The sequence below is a fragment of the Acipenser ruthenus genome, chromosome 4 (assembly GCF_902713425.1).
Source record: "Acipenser ruthenus chromosome 4, fAciRut3.2 maternal haplotype, whole genome shotgun sequence".
NCBI lineage: Eukaryota > Metazoa > Chordata > Actinopteri > Acipenseriformes > Acipenseridae > Acipenser > Acipenser ruthenus.
In genome coordinates, this window is record NC_081192.1 from 2762038 (window position 1) to 2784606 (window position 22569).

The following is a 22569-nucleotide window of genomic DNA, read 5'->3' on the forward strand; positions in this document are numbered from 1 at the left end:
TGGCCATCCTTTTTCTGTGGATGTTTTCTCTATTTTACTCCAATCTACTTCTATTAGTCTCTGTTTCATTCCTTCATAATTTGCCTTTTTAAAATTGTAAACCTTAGCTTTACAATTTTAAAAAGTCAGTTCATTGACAATTTGCGTTAGGAAGCAATCATTTGTCATTTCTACCATCCATTTCAATTTCATCTGTCATGCTCCCCACCGGGTTTTCCCTTTTTATATGGGGGAAGTTGAAATCCCCCATTAGTATGGCTTCTCCTTTGTTACACGCATTTCTAAAGTCATTGTATAACAGATTATTTTGCTCTGTGTCTGAATTTGGCAGTCTACAGCATACCCCTATTATTATGCCCTTTTGAGTTTTTGTCCATTATTCTGACCCATATTGATTCTGCGTTGTTTTTTTCTTACAGATTTAACACCTGGGCTTCAAGACTATTTTTACCCATGGGAAAATAAATGGAATAGACAAAATGGGGAGCATGCACTGTAAAAGGCATTGTATATGGAATTGCTTCATTACTTTTTCATTATTATGATTGCACTTTAACAGTAACAAAACCATTTGAGCAATCTGAATTGCATTGTGCATATAATTTGACCAAAGGCATAAAGGCATAAAGGTCGATTACTTGAGTAGTAGTTTATTATTATAGTTTGCTAAACTTAAACTATTAATTAAATTATCAATGAAATATACTTAACTGCAACATTCCTTCCTTCCATATATATATATATATATATATATATATATATATATATATATATATACACGACAGCCAAAAAAGTGCACAACTGCAATACATTTGAAAGACATTATATAAGGATGCCAATAATTAAGGGCCATTGTGGGTTGAAGCACGAGAATCAGTGTGACTTGAACTGTTTGTGAACAATGGCAAAGAGAAAACATTACAGCAAAGCCAAGTTTAAATATTTTAATTGAAGAAGTGGAAAGCCACAGGGACTTACTGTTTTCTAAACTTGGCGGACGTGTAACATCTTCTGCAAAGAGGATGCAATGGACTGATATTGCTAATGAGTGCTGCAAGTGACGGGAGGGCCATATCTTGGGAACAGGCTAAGAAGAAATGGGCTAATTAAAGCAGCCTCACGAGAAAGGAATCCGCACAGTGGAGATGTGAGTGCGATGAAACAAGTGGAGGCCCACCAGCCCACTACATTCTCACAGCAGAAGAGGACCGTTTACTCTCAATATTGGGCACGTCTGTCTCTGAGGAGGTCACGAGGGGATGTGACACTCTGCTGTCTGAAACTCCAGCGGAGACTAGAGCAGATAGTGAGCCATTGCTAGATGATGCAGTTAAGATTATTTTATATTACTGTGTGTGTCTGTGTGTGTGTGTGTGTGTTCTTCTTCTTGTGTGTTCAAATCACTTTATGTAAAGTATGTGCCACCAAGAATGTATGGCAGGAGTATAAACCTTTCACACCGGTACACCCTGTATGCATACTGAAGTTATATTGTAGCTGTAATGATGATCTTCAAGTCATACCTGAATAGACTGTGTACTACTACCATGACAACTAGGTAAATACAATATCTTCATAGGCTGACTGGGTGTAATGGTAATCCATTTCTGTCTCATTTTTCATCAGGGTTTGCTGACAATGCATTACCTCAACCTCCAGAGGAGGATTTGGGTGAAGCATCTCCCGCTGCATAACAGCAGACAGCAGTTCATCGGCGCTCTCACCTAGCAGTGTGCAGCTACAGTGCTGACATAGTAAGCACTGAAAATGAACGTCTGGAAGTGGAAAAGAAAATGCTACAGCTAAAAGAGAGGACTTTAGGGTTAAAAGAAGAATAAGTAGCTATACAGAAGGAGTTGCTACAAACCCTAAAGGGAATTGCAGATACCACAGAGAAATAGCTGCTGGCTACCCAGACCTTGATGTGAATGCTTGTGCAATAAAACCCCTCTATTCCGGCATCTATTGGAGTTCCACCCATTGTCCAATATACACCTCATCTGATTCACTTAAACTGTAGTGCAACCTCTGTTGTATGTGTAACTGTATACTCTGTCATCTTCCCCCATGAACATGACCAAAAAGGATCCAGTTAAATGAAAATTACCTGCTTTTTTTCTTCTTCTTCTATATAATAATAATAATAATAATAATAATAATGTAAAGCCTTGTGATATATAAAGCAGGCTCCACACAGGCAGGATTTTGTTGAGTGATTTATTTTACACACTGTTAACGAGCCTTGCGGCTCGGGTTTGTTTCGTCCTTTAAAGTACTGACCCAGACACAGAGATGGAGGGTTTTGAAAGCGCTAAGATTTTTAATAAAGCAAAATAAACAAACAGAAAAAAAAAACTTAGCTCTATACGAGCACTGACTATCACAGACAGGAACCTAAAGTGAAAAGCAGGACAGCTAAGCTATTAAACCATCAAACAATCAAACAAAACACACAGTTTTTAAACCAATAACACAAAAAGGTTTTACACAGTACCTTTGTCTTTATACACTTGAGCACACTAACAAGCGGGCTTTCTATACACACCAGCCCTGAACAGACTGGCTGCTTCCTTTAAATACCCTGCACCTGGCTCTAATTTACAATGATCACCAGGTGCAGGGGATAATTAATAATAAAACAATTAAACAAAACAATGAAATTAAACCCCATGTTTTTTTCAGCAGGGAGAAATTTAACCCTCTCCCTGCTCACACACACACACACATTATTAAAATATGATATATGTCCCTTGTTTCTTTATCTCCACATCTCTCAGCACAGGCAGCCCCCTATTAATTACCAACTCCACCGCGTAAACAATCCTGGGCAGGCATTAGTTTAACCGCAGGAGTTATTGTGCCTGTCCAGAATTGGTGGACACAACCATACATACATGTACACCAACAATACAAACTAAAGAATGTGCAATTCACAGCAAGAAGTGCTGTTTTTAATGCCATATGCATTACTCTCAATGTAACTTAAATATAAAATAAATATAATAAAATATTTGTCAGAATTAGTGTATCCCGTACTTGGCGTCCTGCAGCACTGTCAGGTGGTTGTTCTTCTCCTTGAGGTAGTTCATTATCTTCAGAGTGTACTTGTTGTTCATCTACAATTGGTGAACTGGCACCTTGCACAATATATCATGGAATACGCATGCAGCTATGATGATTTTAACACAGTTTTGTGGAGCATACTGTAGAGCACCCCCAGATTTGTCCAGCGCTCAATCGCATTTTAAGCATGCCTATACACCTCTCTATGACCTGCCTTGTTCTTCTCTGGTCTGTGTTGTATTTCTCCTCTGTCCTCGATGATGGGGTGGTATGACAGAGACAGAATGATTCTTGGTGATAAATCTCCCTCAAGACCTGTGAGGGCACTGTGTATAGGGTACAGAGTGCTAGGGACTGGATGGCCAGACAATTAATTCCCAGAGTTAGGTGGAAGTCGGCCATCTAGAAAGGGGGCGGAGCTACAGTACAAAAGTCATCGACCTGGAAGGGATACGATGTGGCAGCCGCGGATTGGAGGAGCAGTTGCAATCGTTAACCAAGGGGTCATGATTGACGGTATATAAGGGGACGTAGCGAGGTGATCTGTTCCTTTGTATGGTTAACACTGAACAGGAAGGAGAACGTAATTGTTATCGTGAGTGTTTTGTTTATTTTGTCTTGTCTAAAATCTACTTGTTTGTTGTTATTAGATGGCTAACACGATCTGTCTGGCACTTCTGTACACAGGGCATGATGTCTCTTTGTTTGTCTGGCACTTCTGTACACAGGGCATGATGTCTCTTTGTTTGTCTGGCACTTCTGTACACAGGGCATGATGTCTCTTTGTTTGTCTGGCACTTCTGTACACAGGGCATGATGTCTCTTTGTTTGTCTGGCACTTCTGTACACAGGGCATGATGTCTCTTTGTTTGTCTGGCACTTCTGTACACAGGGCATGATGCCTCTGTATGTCTGGCACTTCTGTACACAGGGCATGATGTCTCTTTGTTTGTCTGGCACTTCTGTACACAGGGCATGATGTCTCTTTGTTTGTCTGGCACTTCTGTACACAGGGCATGATGCCTCTTTGTTTGTCTGGCACTTCTGTACACAGGGCATGATGCCTCTTTGTTTGTCTGGCACTTCTGTACACAGGGCATGATGCCTCTTTGTTTGTCTGGCACTTCTGTACACAGGGCATGATGCCTCTTTGTTTGTCTGGCACTTCTGTACACAGGGCATGATGCCTCTTTGTTTGTCTGGCACTTCTGTACACAGGGCATGATGTCTCTTTGTTTGTCTGGCACTTCTGTACACAGGGCATGATGTCTCTTTGTTTGTCTGGCACTTCTGTACACAGGGCATGATGTCTCTTTGTTTGTCTGGCACTTCTGTACACAGGGCATGATGCCTCTTTGTTTGTCTGGCACTTCTGTACACAGGGCATGATGTCTCTTTGTTTGTCTGGCACTTCTGTACACAGGGCATGATGCCTCTTTGTTTGTCTGGCACTTCTGTACACAGGGCATGATGCCTCTTTGTTTGTCTGGCACTTCTGTACACAGGGCATGGTGTCTCTTTGTTTGTCTGGCACTTCTGTACACAGGGCATGATGCCTCTTTGTTTGTCTGGCACTTCTGTACACAGGGCATGATGCCTCTTTGTTTGTCTGGCACTTCTGTACACAGGGCATGATGCCTCTTTGTTTGTCTGGCACTTCTGTACACAGGGCATGATGTCTCTTTGTTTGTCTGGCACTTCTGTACACAGGGCATGATGCCTCTTTGTTTGTCTGGCACTTCTGTACACAGGGCATGATGTCTCTTTGTTTGTCTGGCACTTCTGTACACAGGGCATGGTGTCTCTTTGTTTGTCTGGCACTTCTGTACACAGGGCATGATGCCTCTTTGTTTGTCTGGCACTTCTGTACACAGGGCATGATGCCTCTTTGTTTGTCTGGCACTTCTGTACACAGGGCATGATGCCTCTTTGTTTGTCTGGCACTTCTGTACACAGGGCATGATGTCTCTTTGTTTGTCTGGCACTTCTGTACACAGGGCATGATGCCTCTTTGTTTGTCTGCTAACATATGGCTGAAGTAAGGTAAAAGGTTCATGGATGTCCTCCCTCTTTAAACAGTACTTTGCTCTATGTCTTTGTGTTTCTCTCTCTCTCTCTCTGTCGTATATACACAGCACACATCAGGGACGTCATTTGTTTTGCAAGCATACATCAGAAAACTAGGTGAGACTGGCCTTTCGTATAAATTACAAATGGTTTTCTGATCGAGTGGTGTGAGTGTCGTCATATGGAAATGCAACTTCATTCGCAGTTGCAGCTTCCGACATTGTATCTGCAGATACACATTCGTGTGACTATATAGAAACAGGCACCTGGTCTCCTGGATTAATAACAGTTAATTACATTGCTGGTTTAACATTGCATAGACTATAAGTGCAATTCATTTTAAATGACAGTAAGACAGGCCACAACATAATACATCTCCAAATAGCAAGCTTTACAGTTTTTTACAGAATTCTTTATCAGTGCCCTTTCATGTAGCAACACCCTTAATAAACACCTCCTGTATAAGCAAAGCATTTTATCAATGACAAACTTCCCTTTGCAAGTGAGCTCACACTTCATTGCTGGTCTGCAAGGAAAAAAACCTTGGCAAACATTCTTCTTGTTTTGGTTTGTTTTTCCCTCCATTTCTAAAGGCAGGCTTGCCCTGTATCTAAGACTGAAGTATAAAAATGTAAAATGACATGTCAGAAATTCAGTAACTAACATTGCTAGGATTCAAACCCAGAATCTCCTGACTTTCCATCAAGCACAGTCTTTAACTTTGCCATATTTTCAGAGTACACTTTACATAGAGAATAAGCACAGAATAACCTACAATTCAACTCCTCCTTTGTAACTGATATTGGTCATAACATCTAACCACCCACCAACTATACAAGTTTCCTAAAAATGTGAGATCACTCAAAGCCCAAATTACTCAAATTACAATTACACTAAATTACATGCACCACCTTCAAGCTCATCTTTATAGTTGTTTCGCTTTGTAAAACTATTTTCAATACTGTTTTTCATCAGCTGCATATCATCACCCTTGAAGTGGATTTATACAACATAGAAACAAAGGTTTTACTGATTTGCCTCTTTTTGATCTTTCACAGCCAACTTCTGGGAGTGCCACTACGGCGCTCAGCATTAAATAATAAACAAACGATTTAAACAAACAACAAAACAACAAACAAAAAGGCGTGTTGGCCAAACAAATAAACAAATAAGTATCGTGCTGGTGTAAATCAGCACGCTTAGCAGTTATTTTTATGTTCAGTTTTCGCTCTCTCCTCACTCTCTCATACACTCCTCTGTACACTCTCTTCCCCGCAGCACGGACAGCTGCAGGTTCTTATACTCTGGCAGAGGGGTTAACTAGCTGTTAATTATCTTATTACCCCTCGACCACAGTCTGCACAAGTTTAGTAAAGATGCGTGACTGTCAGCTAGTTAAATAATCAGTAGCTGATCAGCCACGCATCCTCACAAGGTTTTTAAAATATAAATACAAATAACAAAATCGGCTTTCGCCATAATAAACAAATCATAATAAATAAATAAATAAACAAAGGGGCAGGACACTCTGCCACAACTGTATATATTCTGTAGACACAGCATATATTTAAACAGAGCTTAATGCATGTTTTACTAACTGACAACAATAATGACAAGGAACTCTTTCTGATTACTTTGCAAGACGGGTGTTGTTGTTTTTACAGGTGCAATCCTGCATGCACACATGCGACACTCCCAGCGAGGAGATGCCACTCACTCTGCATTTCTTATTGCCATGACTTCTGAATGTAGCTCTCCTCCTGCTCTCACAAACCACACATTTTCACAGGCAACACAGAGCTCAATTACATATCACAAACGGTTTACTATGTTGATACTTTTCTCTTCTAATAAATCTTTCTTCTGTCAAAACAAAACTGCAGTTTACAGCATATGAGCAGTGATTCCAAGACTATCAGACGGCAGACACTATTCCCTCTGTCCCTCTATGGCAGTTTGGCTCTTTTCTGCTGCTGCTGTCAAACGGCATATCAAAAGATTATGTTTAGCATTACCAGCGTGAAACCCCCATTGATCCTATGTAAATAGACTCCCTGCAGCTTCACCAATTGTCTTAATTACCAACCCTATAAAACATCTGAAATAGTAATTCCGTAAAAATGTTATGTTATTTACTACTGTAAGCTACTCTACTAATTCTAAGTGCATGTAACAGGCAGTGTGGTATACACTTGCATTATCTCCAATTCTATAAGTCTATACATTTTCTCTATAGACACCCATGGGCTTAAAGAGTAACTTGGTAAGTATGTATGTAACGGCAGTACTTTAGATTTCAGGGCATGAATTACTGTGTTATTACATTGTAATAACCACATGCTTTCCCATAGTTCCTGCTTACAGCAATTCCGGTGTAGTTACATGCAATAGGCTTTGTAAACAACAGCTTGTTACAAAGTAACACTATGGCACCATCGATTCCCGTGTAATTGCACACCCATTTCACCTACTGTATAGTTACCACATAACATTATAAATCATTGGTAGTTGTCCAGTTATTACCATTCTATTACAGTTCATTTAAGTATACATTGTAATGCCACCCAGCGACACAGTTACCTTAACTAATGCATTGTTCTTCTAGTTTAGAACCCAGAATCTTTCTGAGCTCCCTAAGTACAGGATGTAATGAGTGAAACAGAAGCTGATCTGCAAAGAGGTTATAAACCAGAAGAATACATTAGGTAAGATAACTGGTATTTTACACATACCACATTGCTTTGAAAGCACTGATCTGACAGCACTGAATCACTGACCCGCAATTCTTAAATGATTTAAAATAATTGCAAAGTAAACAGAAACATACAGCCGGCATTAGGAATTAAAAGACACCCCACCCCCACCCCCACTCCATCCACTGTCAGACCCACCAGGCATTTTATTATTCATTTTCCAGTCTTAATTGCTTCAGTTTAATCCCCTGTAGGAGACTGGCTTGGCTTTTAAGCACGTGATTGAAGATGCAGACGACAGGATGTATTTTAGCATACAAAGCAAACTGAATTACAGATATGTTGCAGAGAAGAGGTGGGTTACAAATATGAAGCACAGGGACAACAGAGATTGGGACGGAGATGTTTCTGAGGTACAGACTTGCATCTGTGATGGACTTAAACATGTATGTGCTTTAGTTTTCTTTGTAGCAGCCTTTACACTTACTGAGGGTTGACAAACAGCATACCACGAATCACACCTTTGAAGAAGAGTGAGGCCTTTGAACATGCTGATTCTCCAGGCAGTAATTGCACAACATATTCTAAAGATATGCAGAACAAACACACTAGTAGTTCTATATTGTTGTTAATCTACCTCTCTATTGAGCCAACAATATTCTCTGTGGTTGCAAGTTCTATTCAAGCACATGTTAGTATTTACTGAAAACAGTTTCCATGACTGTTCTAAGGCGTAGTTAAATGAGCGGTGATGTTTGCAGCACAGTCTCTATCGAAAGCCACACTAAGGGGTTACTTCTTGCAGACTGACGTAGAGTCCAAAGACAGTGAAAGGCACGTACCGTGTATGCTAAGTAGAAATAAAAGAGATGCCAAACTGTGAATGGGGGCTCATGTTAACACATTTTAATTAAACATTTTTGCAAAGTGAATTTTCAATATTACACAGTATAGCATTATAGTTTCTGCCTGACTGGTGGCTAGTTTCACTGAACATGACTACCACTAATCCTCGATTATTGCACATTTCCATAAAGTGTAGTCCAAGATTAATGCTAATCAGGGTGTGTGAAACCAACCATTGGATTAATGTTCAGACTGCACCAAAAGTCAGAAAAGCAGGATGTCATCAAACAGAACTTCTGGGGGAAATTGATGGTCAATAAATGTGTCCAACTGCAAACATGTGGTGCAGTTTCTCCTGAATCTCATTACTAAAGCTTTAAACGTTTCCTCCATACATCATTTTGAGTCAGCTACCGGTGCCTCAATTACCTTCTCCTTCACTGACAAGAAGCAATTTAGTACAGAAGTCCAACGTCACATTAACTCTTTCCCCAATTGCTGTGGCAAAAAATCATTGTTATCTAACAACACCACCCCCACCCCCACCCCAACCTTCCCTCCCTATTATCCTGTAACGTCTATTGTTGTACCATTGAAGATATCATTGTAAATCATTCCAGCCAATTCCTATGTGTCATTAAGAGGTACGACTTTTTCTAACTATTGAGCACATGTGCAAAGTAACATAAAACACACACAAATGCATGGACCTCTGCCTAAAGCAAGTGCATTTAACAGATTTAAGGTTTTACCCTTATGGCTTAGGCTGATGCTAATCAGTTTTAAATCTACTGTAAGTAGACCATTCATTTTCACTCCATGCTCATTAGACACATGTCCTTAAGGGCCATGCTCTTCACATGTACTTAGGAGATGTAGAGAATAACCAAGAGGAGTTTAGCAGCATCCTGTGCGGTTAAGAGCTTTGCATTAATAGATGATTGTATTATTCCCCAAAATAAGCATTCACAGTAATTACAGCAATCACTAATCAATAATAAGAACAGCATTTGCTTCTTGCTACTGTCAGTGGCATCAGAAACCTCTCCACTCATTTAACTGAATAACAAATATCTAGTTATGTCTCATTAGACAAAAGCCACATTTAATATATTCCAGCAAATATATATATATATATATATATATCATCTTCAGCCTTTTTCAATCCACTGCTGGATGAAGGCCTCCCCAAGATTCTTCCACAAAAGCCTGTCTGCTGCATCCTTCACCCACGTTGCTCCGGCATGTTTCCTAATTTCATATTGCCACCTTCCTGGAGGTCGTCTTCTTGGTCGCTTTATATCTCTTGGGATCCAGTCTAGTATCTCCTTGGTCCAGCGATGGTCTGTTCTTCTTACTACATGTCCGGCCCACTGCCATTTCATTTTTTCGCTCTTATAATAACATTGCATACTTTTGTTTGCACTCTTATCCATTCCTTCCTTTTCCTGTCTCTTCTTGTTATTCCCAGCATGCATCTTTCCATACTCCGTTGAGTCGTTTGTAATTTTTGAGTCATTTTTGCATTGAGGGTCCAGGTTTCACATCCGTAAGTTAGCACTGGCAGCACGCATTGGTCGAAGACTTTCCTCTTGAGGCATAAGGGTAGTTTCCCTTTCAGAACCATGCTTAATCTTTCAAAGGCACTCCAGCCCATTTTTGCTCTTCTGTTGATTTTGTACATTTGGTTTTCCGTTGCCTAAGTATAGATAGTTATTGACTTCTTCAAACTTGATCCCACTGACTTCAATTGCCTATGGAGTGGTATATTTATTGAACATGACTTGAGTCTTCTGGGCATGTTGTAAAGATGAGGATGCCATCAGCAAATCATAGGTGATTCAAGTAGGCTCCATTGATCTTCGACCCCTTATTCTCCAATCCAGTGTTTTGAAAATGTCTTCTATGGTGGCTGTGAAGAGCTTTGGGGAAATTGTATCTCCTTGATGAACTCCTTTTTTAATCTTGATTTTGTTGCTGTTTTTATGGAGTCTTACTGTGGATGTTGCATTCTTGCATATGGTCCTGATCAAGTCTCTGTATATTTTTGTCAATTCCTTGTTTTTTCAGAGAGCTTAATACAGATCTTGTGTAAACAGAGTCAAAGACTTTTTCATAGTCGATGAATCCCAAGCAAAGTGTTGGTTCGTACTCGTTGATGGTTTGAATTACTTGCCGTACAACTTGAAGATGATCCATTGTGTTAAATCCACTTCTGAATCCTGCTTGCTCATTTGATTGTGACGAGTCAAATTTATCATGAAGTCTGTTGGTGAGTATCTTGGTAAAAAATGTGTAGATTATAGGAAGTAAGCTAATAGGTCTGTATATATATATATATATATATATATATATATATATATATATATATATATATATATATATATATAAATAAAAAATCAGTCCTTAGAAATTCTGTCATGTGATTTTTTAAAACCGCAACACATGACCAAAAATAGATCCAACTACTGCCCCCGTGACAATGTTTACAGTTAATAGTTTTTTTTACAAACTCCCTCACATTACGTCATCACGCTGAGCGTCCTTCCTCTCTTCACACAACAAAGCAAAATGGTGGACAAAAAGATTTTGTGATGTAACTGAAAATGAGTTACAAAATATACTATAAAACAAAGATGCTGCAAACACTATGTGACAGGATGGACCGAGGTTTGAGACTCAGAGACAGTATAAAGTTCAAAAATAAAGTTTTTAATAAACAAAAATACAAAATAAATAGGCACAAGGGCCAAACAAAAAGGTTTCAAACACAAAATACAACCACAAAACAAAAACTTACAAAATAAAGCTTCCAGGCTGGGCGTTGCCTTCACTGGAACAGAAAAAAACAGCACAAACAAAACACTCTTCTTCTCCTTCTTCCAGAACTCTCCTTCAACTCTCTCTCAGCCAGGGCCTCTCCCCTGGCTTTTATCCCCTGTGGCTGGAGCCCAATTATTCAATAATTACTGATTAGTCAATTAGGGCTCCAGCCACATTCTCACATGTTTTTCTGGCAGGGAGGAATTTTAACCCCCTCCCTGCCAGTCCCAACATTGATCATAAAGACGGGCAGTACCCCGTCACATATCCCCCCCCTTGTGCCAAGCACAACATGGCCTAAATGGCCACCTCCCCCCTCAGTCTCAGTCCCGGAAGAGGGGGAAGCACAGTGTCCATGGGGGTGGCCATGGTGGGACGTCCGGCACCACCCAATTCTTCGTGGCCGGCAGCTCCCTCTTCCGGGGCTCCGGCCACACACCATCTTGCCGTGAAAGTGCCGCTGGGGGAGCTGGTCTCCTGACCTCCCTCCCCCTTTTCATGGTCAGCAACTCCCCTCCATGGGGCTCCGGCCACAGTGTAGCGACCCCAGGCGAAGCAGGATCCCTGAAGACCCCAAGCAACGGCAGCAACAGCGGACCCTCGGGAGGCGACGGCAGCAGCAGCGGACCCTCGGGAGGCGACGGCAGCAGCAGCGGACCCTCGGGAGGCGACGGCAGCAGCAGCGGACCCTCGGGAGGCGACGGCAGCAGCAGCGGACCCTCGGGAGGCGACGGCAGCAGCAGCGGACCCTCGGGAGGCGACGGCAGCAGCAGCGGACCCTCGGGAGGCGGAGACGGGAACGGCGGCCCGGCTCCCTCTGCTGGCGGAGACGGGAACGGCGGCCCGGCTCCCTCTGCTGGCGGAGACGGGAACGGCGGCCCGGCTCCCTCTGCTGGCGGAGACGGGAACGGCGGCCCGGCTCCCTCTGCTGGCGGAGACGGGAACGGCGGCCCGGCTCCCTCTGCTGGCGGAGACGGGAACGGCGGCCCGGCTCCCTCTGCTGGCGGAGACGGGAACGGCGGCCCGGCTCCCTCTGCTGGCGGAGGCGGGAACGGCGGCTCGTCTCCCTCTGCTGGCGGAGGCGGGAACGGCGGCTCGTCTCCCTCTGCTGGCGGAGGCGGGAACGGCGGCTCGTCTCCCTCTGCTGGCGGAGGCGGGAACGGCGGCTCGTCTCCCTCTGCTGGCGGAGGCGGGAACGGCGGCTCGTCTCCCTCTGCTGGCGGAGGCGGGAACGGCGGCTCGTCTCCCTCTGCTGGCGGAGGCGGGAACGGCGGCTCGTCTCCCTCTGCTGGCGGAGGCGGGAACGGCAACTCGTCTCCCTCTGCTGGCGGAGGCGGGAACGGCGGCTCGTCTCCCTCTGCTGGCGGAGGCGGGAACGGCGGCTCGTCTCCCTCTGCTGGCGGAGGCGGGAACGGCGGCTCGTCTCCCTCTGCTGGCGGAGGCGGGAACGGCGGCTCGTCTCCCTCTGCTGGCGGAGGCGGGAACGGCGGCTCGTCTCCCTCTGCTGGCGGAGGCGGGAACGGCGGCTCGTCTCCCTCTGCTGGCGGAGGCGGGAACGGCGGCTCGTCTCCCTCTGCTGGCGGAGGCGGGAACGGCAACTCGTCTCCCTCTACTGGCGGAGGCGGGAACGGCAGCTCGTCTCCCTCTGCTGGCGGAGGCGGGAACAGCCTGTATTCTTCCCCTACAGGTTCCTTCAGCCCTAGGCCTGTGGGCTTCCCCTTCTCGGGCCGTGGACGCACCGACTCCTCCCGCTCGGGCCGTGGACGCACCGACTCCTCCCGCTCAGGCTTCTCCCCCTCGGGCTGTGGACGTTCGGGCTCCTCCCTCTCGGGCTGTGGACGTTCGGGCTCCTCCCTCTCGGGCTGTGGACGTTCGGGCTCCTCCCTCTCGGGCTGTGGACGTTCGGGCTCCTCCCTCTCGGGCTGTGGACATTCGGGCTCCCCCTCTCTGGGCGACGGCAGCGGCCCCCATTCTGGCTCTCGGGACGGCAGCTCCTCCCCTTCTGGCTCTCGGGACGGCGGCTCCTCCCCTTCCGGCTCTCGGGACGACGGCTCACCCCTCTCTGGCTCTCGGGACGGCAGCTCCTCCCCTTCTGGCTCTCGGGACGGCAGCTCCTCCCCTTCTGGCTCTCGGGACGGCAGCTCCTCCCCTTCTGGCTCTCGGGACGGCAGCTCCTCCCCTTCTGGCTCTCGGGACGGCAGCTCCTCCCCTTCTGGCTCTCGGGACAGCGGCTCACTCCTCTCTGGCTCTCGGGACAACAACTCACCCCTCTCTGGCTCTCGGGACAACAACTCACCCCTCTCTGGCTCTCGGGACGACAGCTCACCCCTCTCTGGCTCTCGGGACGACAGCTCACCCCTCTCTGGCTCTCAGGACGACAGCTCACCCCTCTCTGGCTCTCGGGATGATGGCTCACCCCTCTCTGGCTCTCGGGACGACGGCTCCACCTTCTTTGTTGGAATGATTGGGGCGTCTCCCATATCTACCGCCAGGTAATTAATGACCATCAGGGCCAGCTCTGCGAAGGACGCCGGGTGATGCTGTTCCTCCCACTTTTCCCACCTCCCCCCATCTCGACGCCACAGCGTGTTGATAACTATGGGGAGGTCGTGGGAGAGGTCTGCCTCAGGGTGCATCAACCAGTCCCATATTTCCTGGGATGGTGGTGAAGGCGGTGATGTAGGAAGTGGTGGGGTGGCTGCCGAGGACGGGGTTTGCAGCTGCTCCTGGTCCCGATTGTGGGGGCATCCTGCCCAGTTGTGGCCATCCACCTCACAGTAACCACACCAGTCAGCTGGTAGCCCATCTGGACAGGACCTCCACTGATGATCCTCCTTCCCGCACCAGGAGCACCAGGGGAAAAGACTGGCTGGGTCCTCCAGCTGGGGTGGCTGTTGTTGCAGCAGCCTACATTTCTTCGGCTGCTGCTTCTCCTGCCTTTGCCGCTGTCTGCTCTTCTTCCCCATTTGTCAAAAAAAAAAAAAAATAAATAAATAAATAAATAACTCCCAAAATTCAAGAAAGAAAAAAAAATTACTGCTCTGAGCCTCCAGGTGGCGCTCTCCCGTTTCTGACACCAAATGTGACAGGATGGACCGAGGTTTGAGACTCAGAGACAGTATAAAGTTCAAAAATAAAGTTTTTAATAAACAAAAATACAAAATAAATAGGCACAAGGGCCAAACAAAAAGGTTTCAAACACAAAATACAACCACAAAACAAAAACTTACAAAATAAAGCTTCCAGGCTGGGCGTTGCCTTCACTGGAACAGAAAAAAACAGCACAAACAAAACACTCTTCTTCTCCTTCTTCCAGAACTCTCCTTCAACTCTCTCTCAGCCAGGGCCTCTCCCCTGGCTTTTATCCCCTGTGGCTGGAGCCCAATTATTCAATAATTACTGATTAGTCAATTAGGGCTCCAGCCACATTCTCACATGTTTTTCTGGCAGGGAGGAATTTTAACCCCCTCCCTGCCAGTCCCAACATTGATCATAAAGACGGGCAGTACCCCGTCACACACTAAAATAGTCATCAAAACATTTTTTGACATATTATTATTATTATTATTCATTTCTTAGCAGACGCCCTTATCCAGGGCGACTTACAATTGTTACAAGATATCACATTATACATTATTTCACATTATTTTTACATACAATTACCCATTTATACAGTTGGGTTTTTACTGGAGCAATCTAGGTAAAGTACATTGCTCAAGGGTACAACAGCAGTGTCCCCCACTGGGGATTGAACCCACAACCCTCCGGTCAAGAGTCCAGAGCCCTAACCACTACTCCACACTGCTGCCCCGGACTGCTACAGCTATAGTTACCTGCGGCTTCAGGCATTATAGTCTCCTGTTGGTAACACTAGTTCTTACCTCAGGGACCATAGTTTCCCACGATTAGACTCTCCAGTCCATATTTAGTATATAAATATTATTGGAATACGTCCTGCATAGTAATACTAAAAAAAATTATAGAATTAAAAAAAAAAATTAGCCCAATGGGAATTGGGTCTTTTTAAGAGCATTTTTTTGTATTAAATGTAACACATTTTCACAGATCAACCATTCTTTTGGGTCACTGTCAGTCACATACCTGAAAACACAGATAGCAGAACCTGAGGCACCGAAGAGATTAAGCTTTTCTGAGTCATGTTAGAGGCACCCAAGAATACTGTGGCTATTGACAAGTTATTGCTTAACATGCTGTAGTAGTCAGAAATCAGAGAAAGTAATTCCACACAATTACATCTATTTGAGGAATTGGTGCCTTCTTCGTGCCCTCTGAATGCCAGTTCTTGCCATGGTCAACAACAGAATCAATCAAGTTTTTAAGAACCTCACAGTTTTTTCTTACTTGCTCATTGTGATGTATTGTATCCCTATGCTTCTGCTCAACCCGCGTAGGGATACAATACAGTGGCTTGCAAGTGACTTTGGGAATGCTCATGTTTTTGTGTTGACTTCATTATACTAGATTGCTGTAGCCAGTGCTGTTCCATATCACCTTTTCTATATGGAGTATAATTTTTTTAAATTGACAGCTACCGGTAAGCCATGGATACCTTTCATAATTAGAATTTTGGAAGTGGCGAGTATGTATATTCCCTTCCTGTGTCAGTTCAGGTATTTGTGGTGTATACATCAATTTGTTCTGAGAAAGTTCTTGAAAATTGATTCGTAACCAAATTGACTATGATGTCTCTGTTGTCTGACAACATTTTTTTTTTAATTTGTAAAAAGCAATTTGAAATTATTATTGACTGGCTACCTGTAAAGTTCAGGATTACTTTCAAAATTCTCCTGCTTGCCTACAAGGCCCTTCATCACACAGGTCCAGAGTATCTCTCCAACCTGCTGACCCGCTATGTCCCTGCACACAAGCTGAGGTCCTCTGACTCTGGCCTGCTTGTTATACCCAAGCAAAAGAGCACCACACTCGGAGAGCGCTCTTTTAGCTTCATGGCCCACGACTCTCTCCCAGCTTTGGTGTGTGTAGCTCCTACAGTCGCTCGCTTCAAATCAACTCTCTGTTGTGTGTGTCTGCAGTCCAGCTCTGTTTTGTGTGTCTGCAGTCCAGCTCTGTTTTGTGTGTCTGCAGTCCAGCTCTGTTTTGTGTGTCTGCAGTCCAGCTCTGTTGTGTGTGTCTGCAGTCCAGCTCTGTTGTGTGTGTCTGCAGTCCAGCTCTGTTGTGTGTGTCTGCAGTCCAGCTCTGTTGCGTGTGTCTGCAGTCCAGCTCTGTTTTGTGTGTCTGCAGTCCAGCTCTGTTGCGTGTGTCTGCAGTCCAGCTCTGTTGTGTGTGTCTGCAGTCCAGCTCTGTTGCGTGTGTCTGCAGTCCAGCTCTGTTGCGTGTGTCTGCAGTCCAGCTCTGTTGTGTGTGTCTGCAGTCCAGCTCTGTTGTGTGTGTCTGCAGTCCAGCTCTGTTTTGTGTGTCTGCAGTCCAGCTCTGTTGTGTGTGTCTGCAGTCCAGCTCTGTTTTGTGTGTCTGCAGTCCAGCTCTGTTGTGTGTGTCTGCAATCCAGCTCTGTTGTATGTGTCTGCAGTCCAGCTCTGTTGTGTGTGTCTGCAGTCCAGCTCTGTTGTGTGTGTCTGCAATCCAGCTCTGTTGTGTGTGTCTGCAATCCAGCTCTGTTTTGTGTGTCTGCAGTCCAGCTCTGTTGTGTGTGTCTGCAGCCCAGCTCTATTGTGTGTGTCTGCAACTTAACAGTTGACATAACATTTGAAAAAAAAAACAGAACAAGATGGCGGCCTCGTGATAAAACTATTTTCTCTCACAAGAAAAGAATAGGATAGGACGAAAAAATATATTTTGTCATGATGGCCACATTCTTTTTTCGTATCAGACATCTATCCAAAAAAGGTGGAAATCCCATTGAAAACAACGGGGGATGAAAATGTGAATAACTTTTGAACGGATTAATATTTTTTCACTAAACAAATGCAGATATACTCAGTCACCCTAGCCATCTTGGATCACGGCAAGTGAAAAAACTGCAAAAAATATCAAAGCGTTTTTCCACTATCTGTATCTCAAAAACCGCACAAGTAACTGGAACACTATTTTCATCAAGAGATCTACCCCATGGACAGTACATACCATTTTTTAGGCAAATCCGTCAAACGACTCAAAGGTTATTAAAGGGCAAAAATGTGAGTTTAATCGATGCTACTGTGCCCCTATTATATATTATATATATATAAGATACACATGTACATACAAATACATATACATATATTGAAAGAAAGATAAAAACATTTTAACAATGGTTTAGTTCAATAAAGAAAAGTGTAAGGTACTGCACGCAGGCAATAAAAATGTGCATTATAAATATAATTTGGGAGATACTAAAATTGAAGAAGGAATCTATGAAAAAGACCTAGGAGTTTATGTTGACTCAGAAATGTCTTCATCTAGACAATGTGGGGAAGCTATAAAAAAAAAAAGGCCAACAAGATGCTCGGATATATAGTGAAATGCATTGAATTTAAATCAAGGGAAGTAATGTTAAAACTGTACAATGCATTAATAAGACCTCATCTAGAATATTGTGTTCAGTTCTGGTCACCTCATTACAAAAATGATATTGCTGCTCTAGAAAGAGTGCAAAGAAGAGCGACCAGAATTATCCCAGGTTTAAAAGGCATGGCATATGCAGACAGGCTTGAATATATTCAGTCTTGAACAAAGAAGACTATGCAGCGATCTGATTCAAGCATTCAAAATTAAACGGTATTGACAATGTTGACCCAGGGGACTTTTTCGACCTGAAAAAAGAAACAGGGACCAGGTCACAAATGGAGATTAGATAAAGGGGCATTCACAACAGAAAATAGGAGGCACTTTTTTACACAGAGAATTGTGGGATTCTGGAACCAACTCCCCAGTAATGTTGTTGAAGCTGACACCCTGGGATCCTTCAAGAAGCTGCTTGATGAGATTCTGGGATCAATAAGCTACTAACAACTAGACAAGCAAGACGGGCCGAATGGCCTCCTCTTGTTTGTAAACTTTCTTATGCTCTTATGGTCTTAACTAAAACAAGCTGATCTCAAGCACAGATGATGCTGAACAGCAGTTTTAAACCCGGAGAGGCTTGACAATGACACAATGAAATCTGGAAGGTCATTCCAGAACTCCGAGGCTGTGGCAAAGGAAGAATACGGACACGTTGCAGAGATAAGGAATGATTGTCACAGCAGCTCTGTGCAGACCTCTCAAGCCAGGTCTTCTACGAGCACAGACTGACAAAAAGGTAGAACACAGTGAATGCAAAACCCTATAGAAGTGAGCAAGAATAAAATAGGACCTTCTGCCACTTAGTGGTTTATGAGAGGAGTGACTACGGTTTGTGCACAGGCACAAGCTTCTCAGTATTATATTTTTTAAATGGATCCCAGACCACACAGTTGTACTCTAAAATAGGTTTTACCAAACTCGTTTAAAGTTGTAAAACAACATTTGTAGGGCGCTCGCTAAAAGAATGAAAAATAAACCCCATAACTCTTCTTGCTTTACCACAGGCATAATCAACATGGTGTGTCCAGAGCAAGTTATCAGATACCCTAACCCCTGAGGAACACCAGATATCACTGGTAGTTCAGAAGAAAGTTGTCTCTGGACAGCAATGCTTTACCAACACCCCATAAGGTAACAAGAGAACCAACCCAACATACTTACATGCATTCATACATACATGCATACATTCATACATTCATACATTCACACGTCTGCTAAGAAATAAATAATAATAATAATACATACATACATACATACATACATACATACATACATACATACATACATACATACATTCACACATTCATACATACATACATACATACATACATACATACATACATACATACATACATTCATACATTCATACATACATTCATACATACATGTAAACACAATTTGCAATGTCTTACACAACAGATGTACTGTTTAAACAGCAGGATTACAGCAGCCCCGTCACCATGTCTCCCAAAAACACTTTTAAATGAGCGTATTTATGCCATGCTGTCGACTAGGTTAAATCAAGCCATGTCCGAGGTGCGCTCTGGCGGTTGAATTCAGCTGAAGAACACGTTGTTTTGTCACAGCCCCAGACCATGTAAAACTCTGGTAAAACCTGAACTGCAACCTGTTTGTTTTTCTCATGTTGTTGACACGAAGTAATTGCATGGTTGTCTCACAGAAATAACAATGAAGTGCTGTGCAATCACGTTGAATACAGCATAACTAAAAACATTATATTTTGTTTCTCCTTTTCACTACCGCACGCAGAACAACGCGAAACAAGCAGGCATTGGCCCCAGCCCAAACCTTTGTACCGGGGAGCCGCGCGAGCAGCAGGAGCAGCAGACAGGGCTGTGTATGTTATTGTGTTAAGCAATATCGTTTATGTTAATGGAATTTATAGATGTATTTAATCTGTCTATTTACTGCATTAAAAAAAACGTAGTCTCCTAAATCGCCCGAGCACTGTTTGCGGGCTCCTTTGAGAAGGTGTGAATATATTAGGCTATGCTGCTGATGATCAGTTGCTGAAAAGGAGAACAGCGGTTTTAATGATGGATTTAAATATAGCCTTATCGCCAGCTCGCTATTTGTGATACAGTTACAACCCTATTACAAAGATGACAGCTTGTCCCCTGAACATTCTTCTTAAACATTTTTATTTTGTTTTGCTTTGATAATGTACTTATATGTAAATCTTTTTAAAAATATATGGATAAGAGTCAGTGAGCCTATCAACTGATACCTGGACACCACTTATTTTAAAAAAGATATGTTGACTAATTCTTGTTTTTTTGTTAGGTTCGTGAGTCTGATGACAATTTTCCAAAAAACGAATACAAATTACATTCAGGTACATATAGAGTTTCATCAATTAGGTAGATACTTGTTTTTACTCTTAAAGGTATCTGCACTCACTTTTGTAATTGCTCTTATTTGTTATCTATTTATAGTACTGACTACGTGGTCGTGATGGAATTTACTCTTATAAGCAAATATTTTTTTACTTCATGTTTACTGCTCGAATTCGCTCTAAAATGTCATTATTTACTGTTTTCTTTATTTTGCTCTTATTTGTATCTGAACTTACTATCTGCTAATTTTATTGTACTTGACTTGATCTGTAATGTGATATTTGTGTAACAACTGTAAGTCGCCCTGATAAGTTCGTCTGCTAGAAAATAAATAAATAAATAAATAAATAATAATAATAATAATAATAATAATAATAATAATAATAATAATAATAATAATAATAATAATAATAATAATAATACGTAATCTAATGCAACAGAGAACTTCTTATACTCAGTCTTTATTATTATTATTATTATTATTATTATTATTATTATTATTATTATTATTATTATTGGTACCCACTGTTTCAATTAATAAAAAGTTGTGCTAGTCTCTCCGCAGCCTAATAAACACCTACAGACCACACTACTCATTACTGTTTTATTTGAGTATTGCATGCACAATATGATATGTTCTCTCCAGAACTGCCCCTTGTGTAATACAGTATAAACATATTGCATTCCAAATGTACAACCCCATAACTGTAGGAAGTTTCCTTTCTGAAACCTATACGAGATCTCAATACAGGTCTCCACTGACATTGTTACTTTTGACATTAAACAAACAATTAATTAATTAGACCAACTACCCTGAAACTGCTTTACACCACGATTTATATGTAAATACGCAATGATGTATGTTACTGCATGGCTATGTGAATTTGCAAAGCTTTTAAAACATCTTTTGAAAAATAATTAGGGCACTTCAAACTAGATCCATTGTTTGAAATTAACCAGCCGAGTAAATGGCACACATGTTTATTGAAATGGCAAATCCAACATTAAACTGTGTCAGTTGCTTGACTGCTTCGATCCCCCTAAACTACCTGTCTCTTCGACCACGCTAATGCACACACAGGCTGACAGATCATGATCGAGGGAGTATGTCATCCATCATCTCTGGGGACACGGTTACTTTTCAGGGATAGCTTTCCCAGTGAATTAACACGTGTCATATAAGATGTGTAACGTACGATGGAGTAAACAATCGAATTAATTAAAAACAATTCAAAGACGACACAAATATTATGTTAGTTTGTTAGACACAAAACGTGTTTCCCCGCGGTTTACCTTGATTGACCAGTCGTAAAGCGTGCAGGAAAGATGGATCCAGTGAATCCTTCTCTGCCATCAGCTCCGGTAAGTACTTTTCACTATCCATCCCGTATTGTTCTTTTGTCCAAAATAATAACAATAATAAAAAGATATACAAAACAAATATGCAAAATATGTATTCCTCTTCCGCTGTATGTTCCCCAGAAGATAAAAACACCTGTTTACATTTATCAGTGAAGCTGTATTAGCAGTAGTTCGATAGCAGAAGTTAAAACGATTCGCGTCCTTGTTTCTCTTTTAATGAGTACAGTACAGTCCCGTCAGCATACTGAGTACTCTGCTGCGTTACGCTCTCAACCGAGCCTCCTAACCCGGACTCCCTTCTGAAAACAAGCCTTCTGGCTCCTCCTGTTGTTTCCACAAGCAAATTAGACCAACCCACAGCCTGTTTTATTGGCTATTGTTTTCGCTGCCTGGTTTCTGGTTAAGCTTTGGTAACGTCAGTCAGGATAAAGAGGCCAGTATATGCTGTGAGGCTGGAGGAACGTTCAGTCGGGCTGGTGGAGCTGTCCATGGTTCTTACAGGTTGTTCAGATACACTCTAAATTCCAAGCAGTTAGCGCGTACCACACAGTTCCCAAACTTAACGTACCTCTACTTTGCTTGCATTAAAATGTCAAAGAGACGCATTCAGTAAGTTCGTTTATGACATTCAGACGTAACTTCACAGTTAGCCTGGCAGCCCAGATGTGATGCATAAACCGCAAAGACGAATATATTGATAAATACTTTAGACAGATCTAAAATATTAAGAGAAAATGACAGATGAAAAAGAAGACGGCGACGAAGAAGAAATGCAGTACGGGTATGTTCAAAATATCTGCAGTTTTTCTGTCAGCAATAATAGTTGAGAACCTAAG

The 22569-nt window shown here is 42.8% G+C and overlaps 1 protein-coding gene across 1 annotated transcript in view; it reads right to left on the reverse strand.

Annotated features, from left to right (window-relative positions):
- The window catches only part of LOC117400744 (KH domain-containing, RNA-binding, signal transduction-associated protein 3-like), a 191515-nt gene extending 169448 nt beyond the window's left edge, over positions 1–22067 (reverse strand). The window contains exon 1 of the mRNA XM_059021297.1: positions 21665–22067. Within this exon, the coding sequence (XP_058877280.1) occupies positions 21665–21755 (91 nt within the window). The 5' untranslated portion in view covers positions 21756–22067. The remainder of the gene's footprint in view (positions 1–21664) is intronic.
- Positions 22068–22569: the final 502 nt, after the last annotated feature.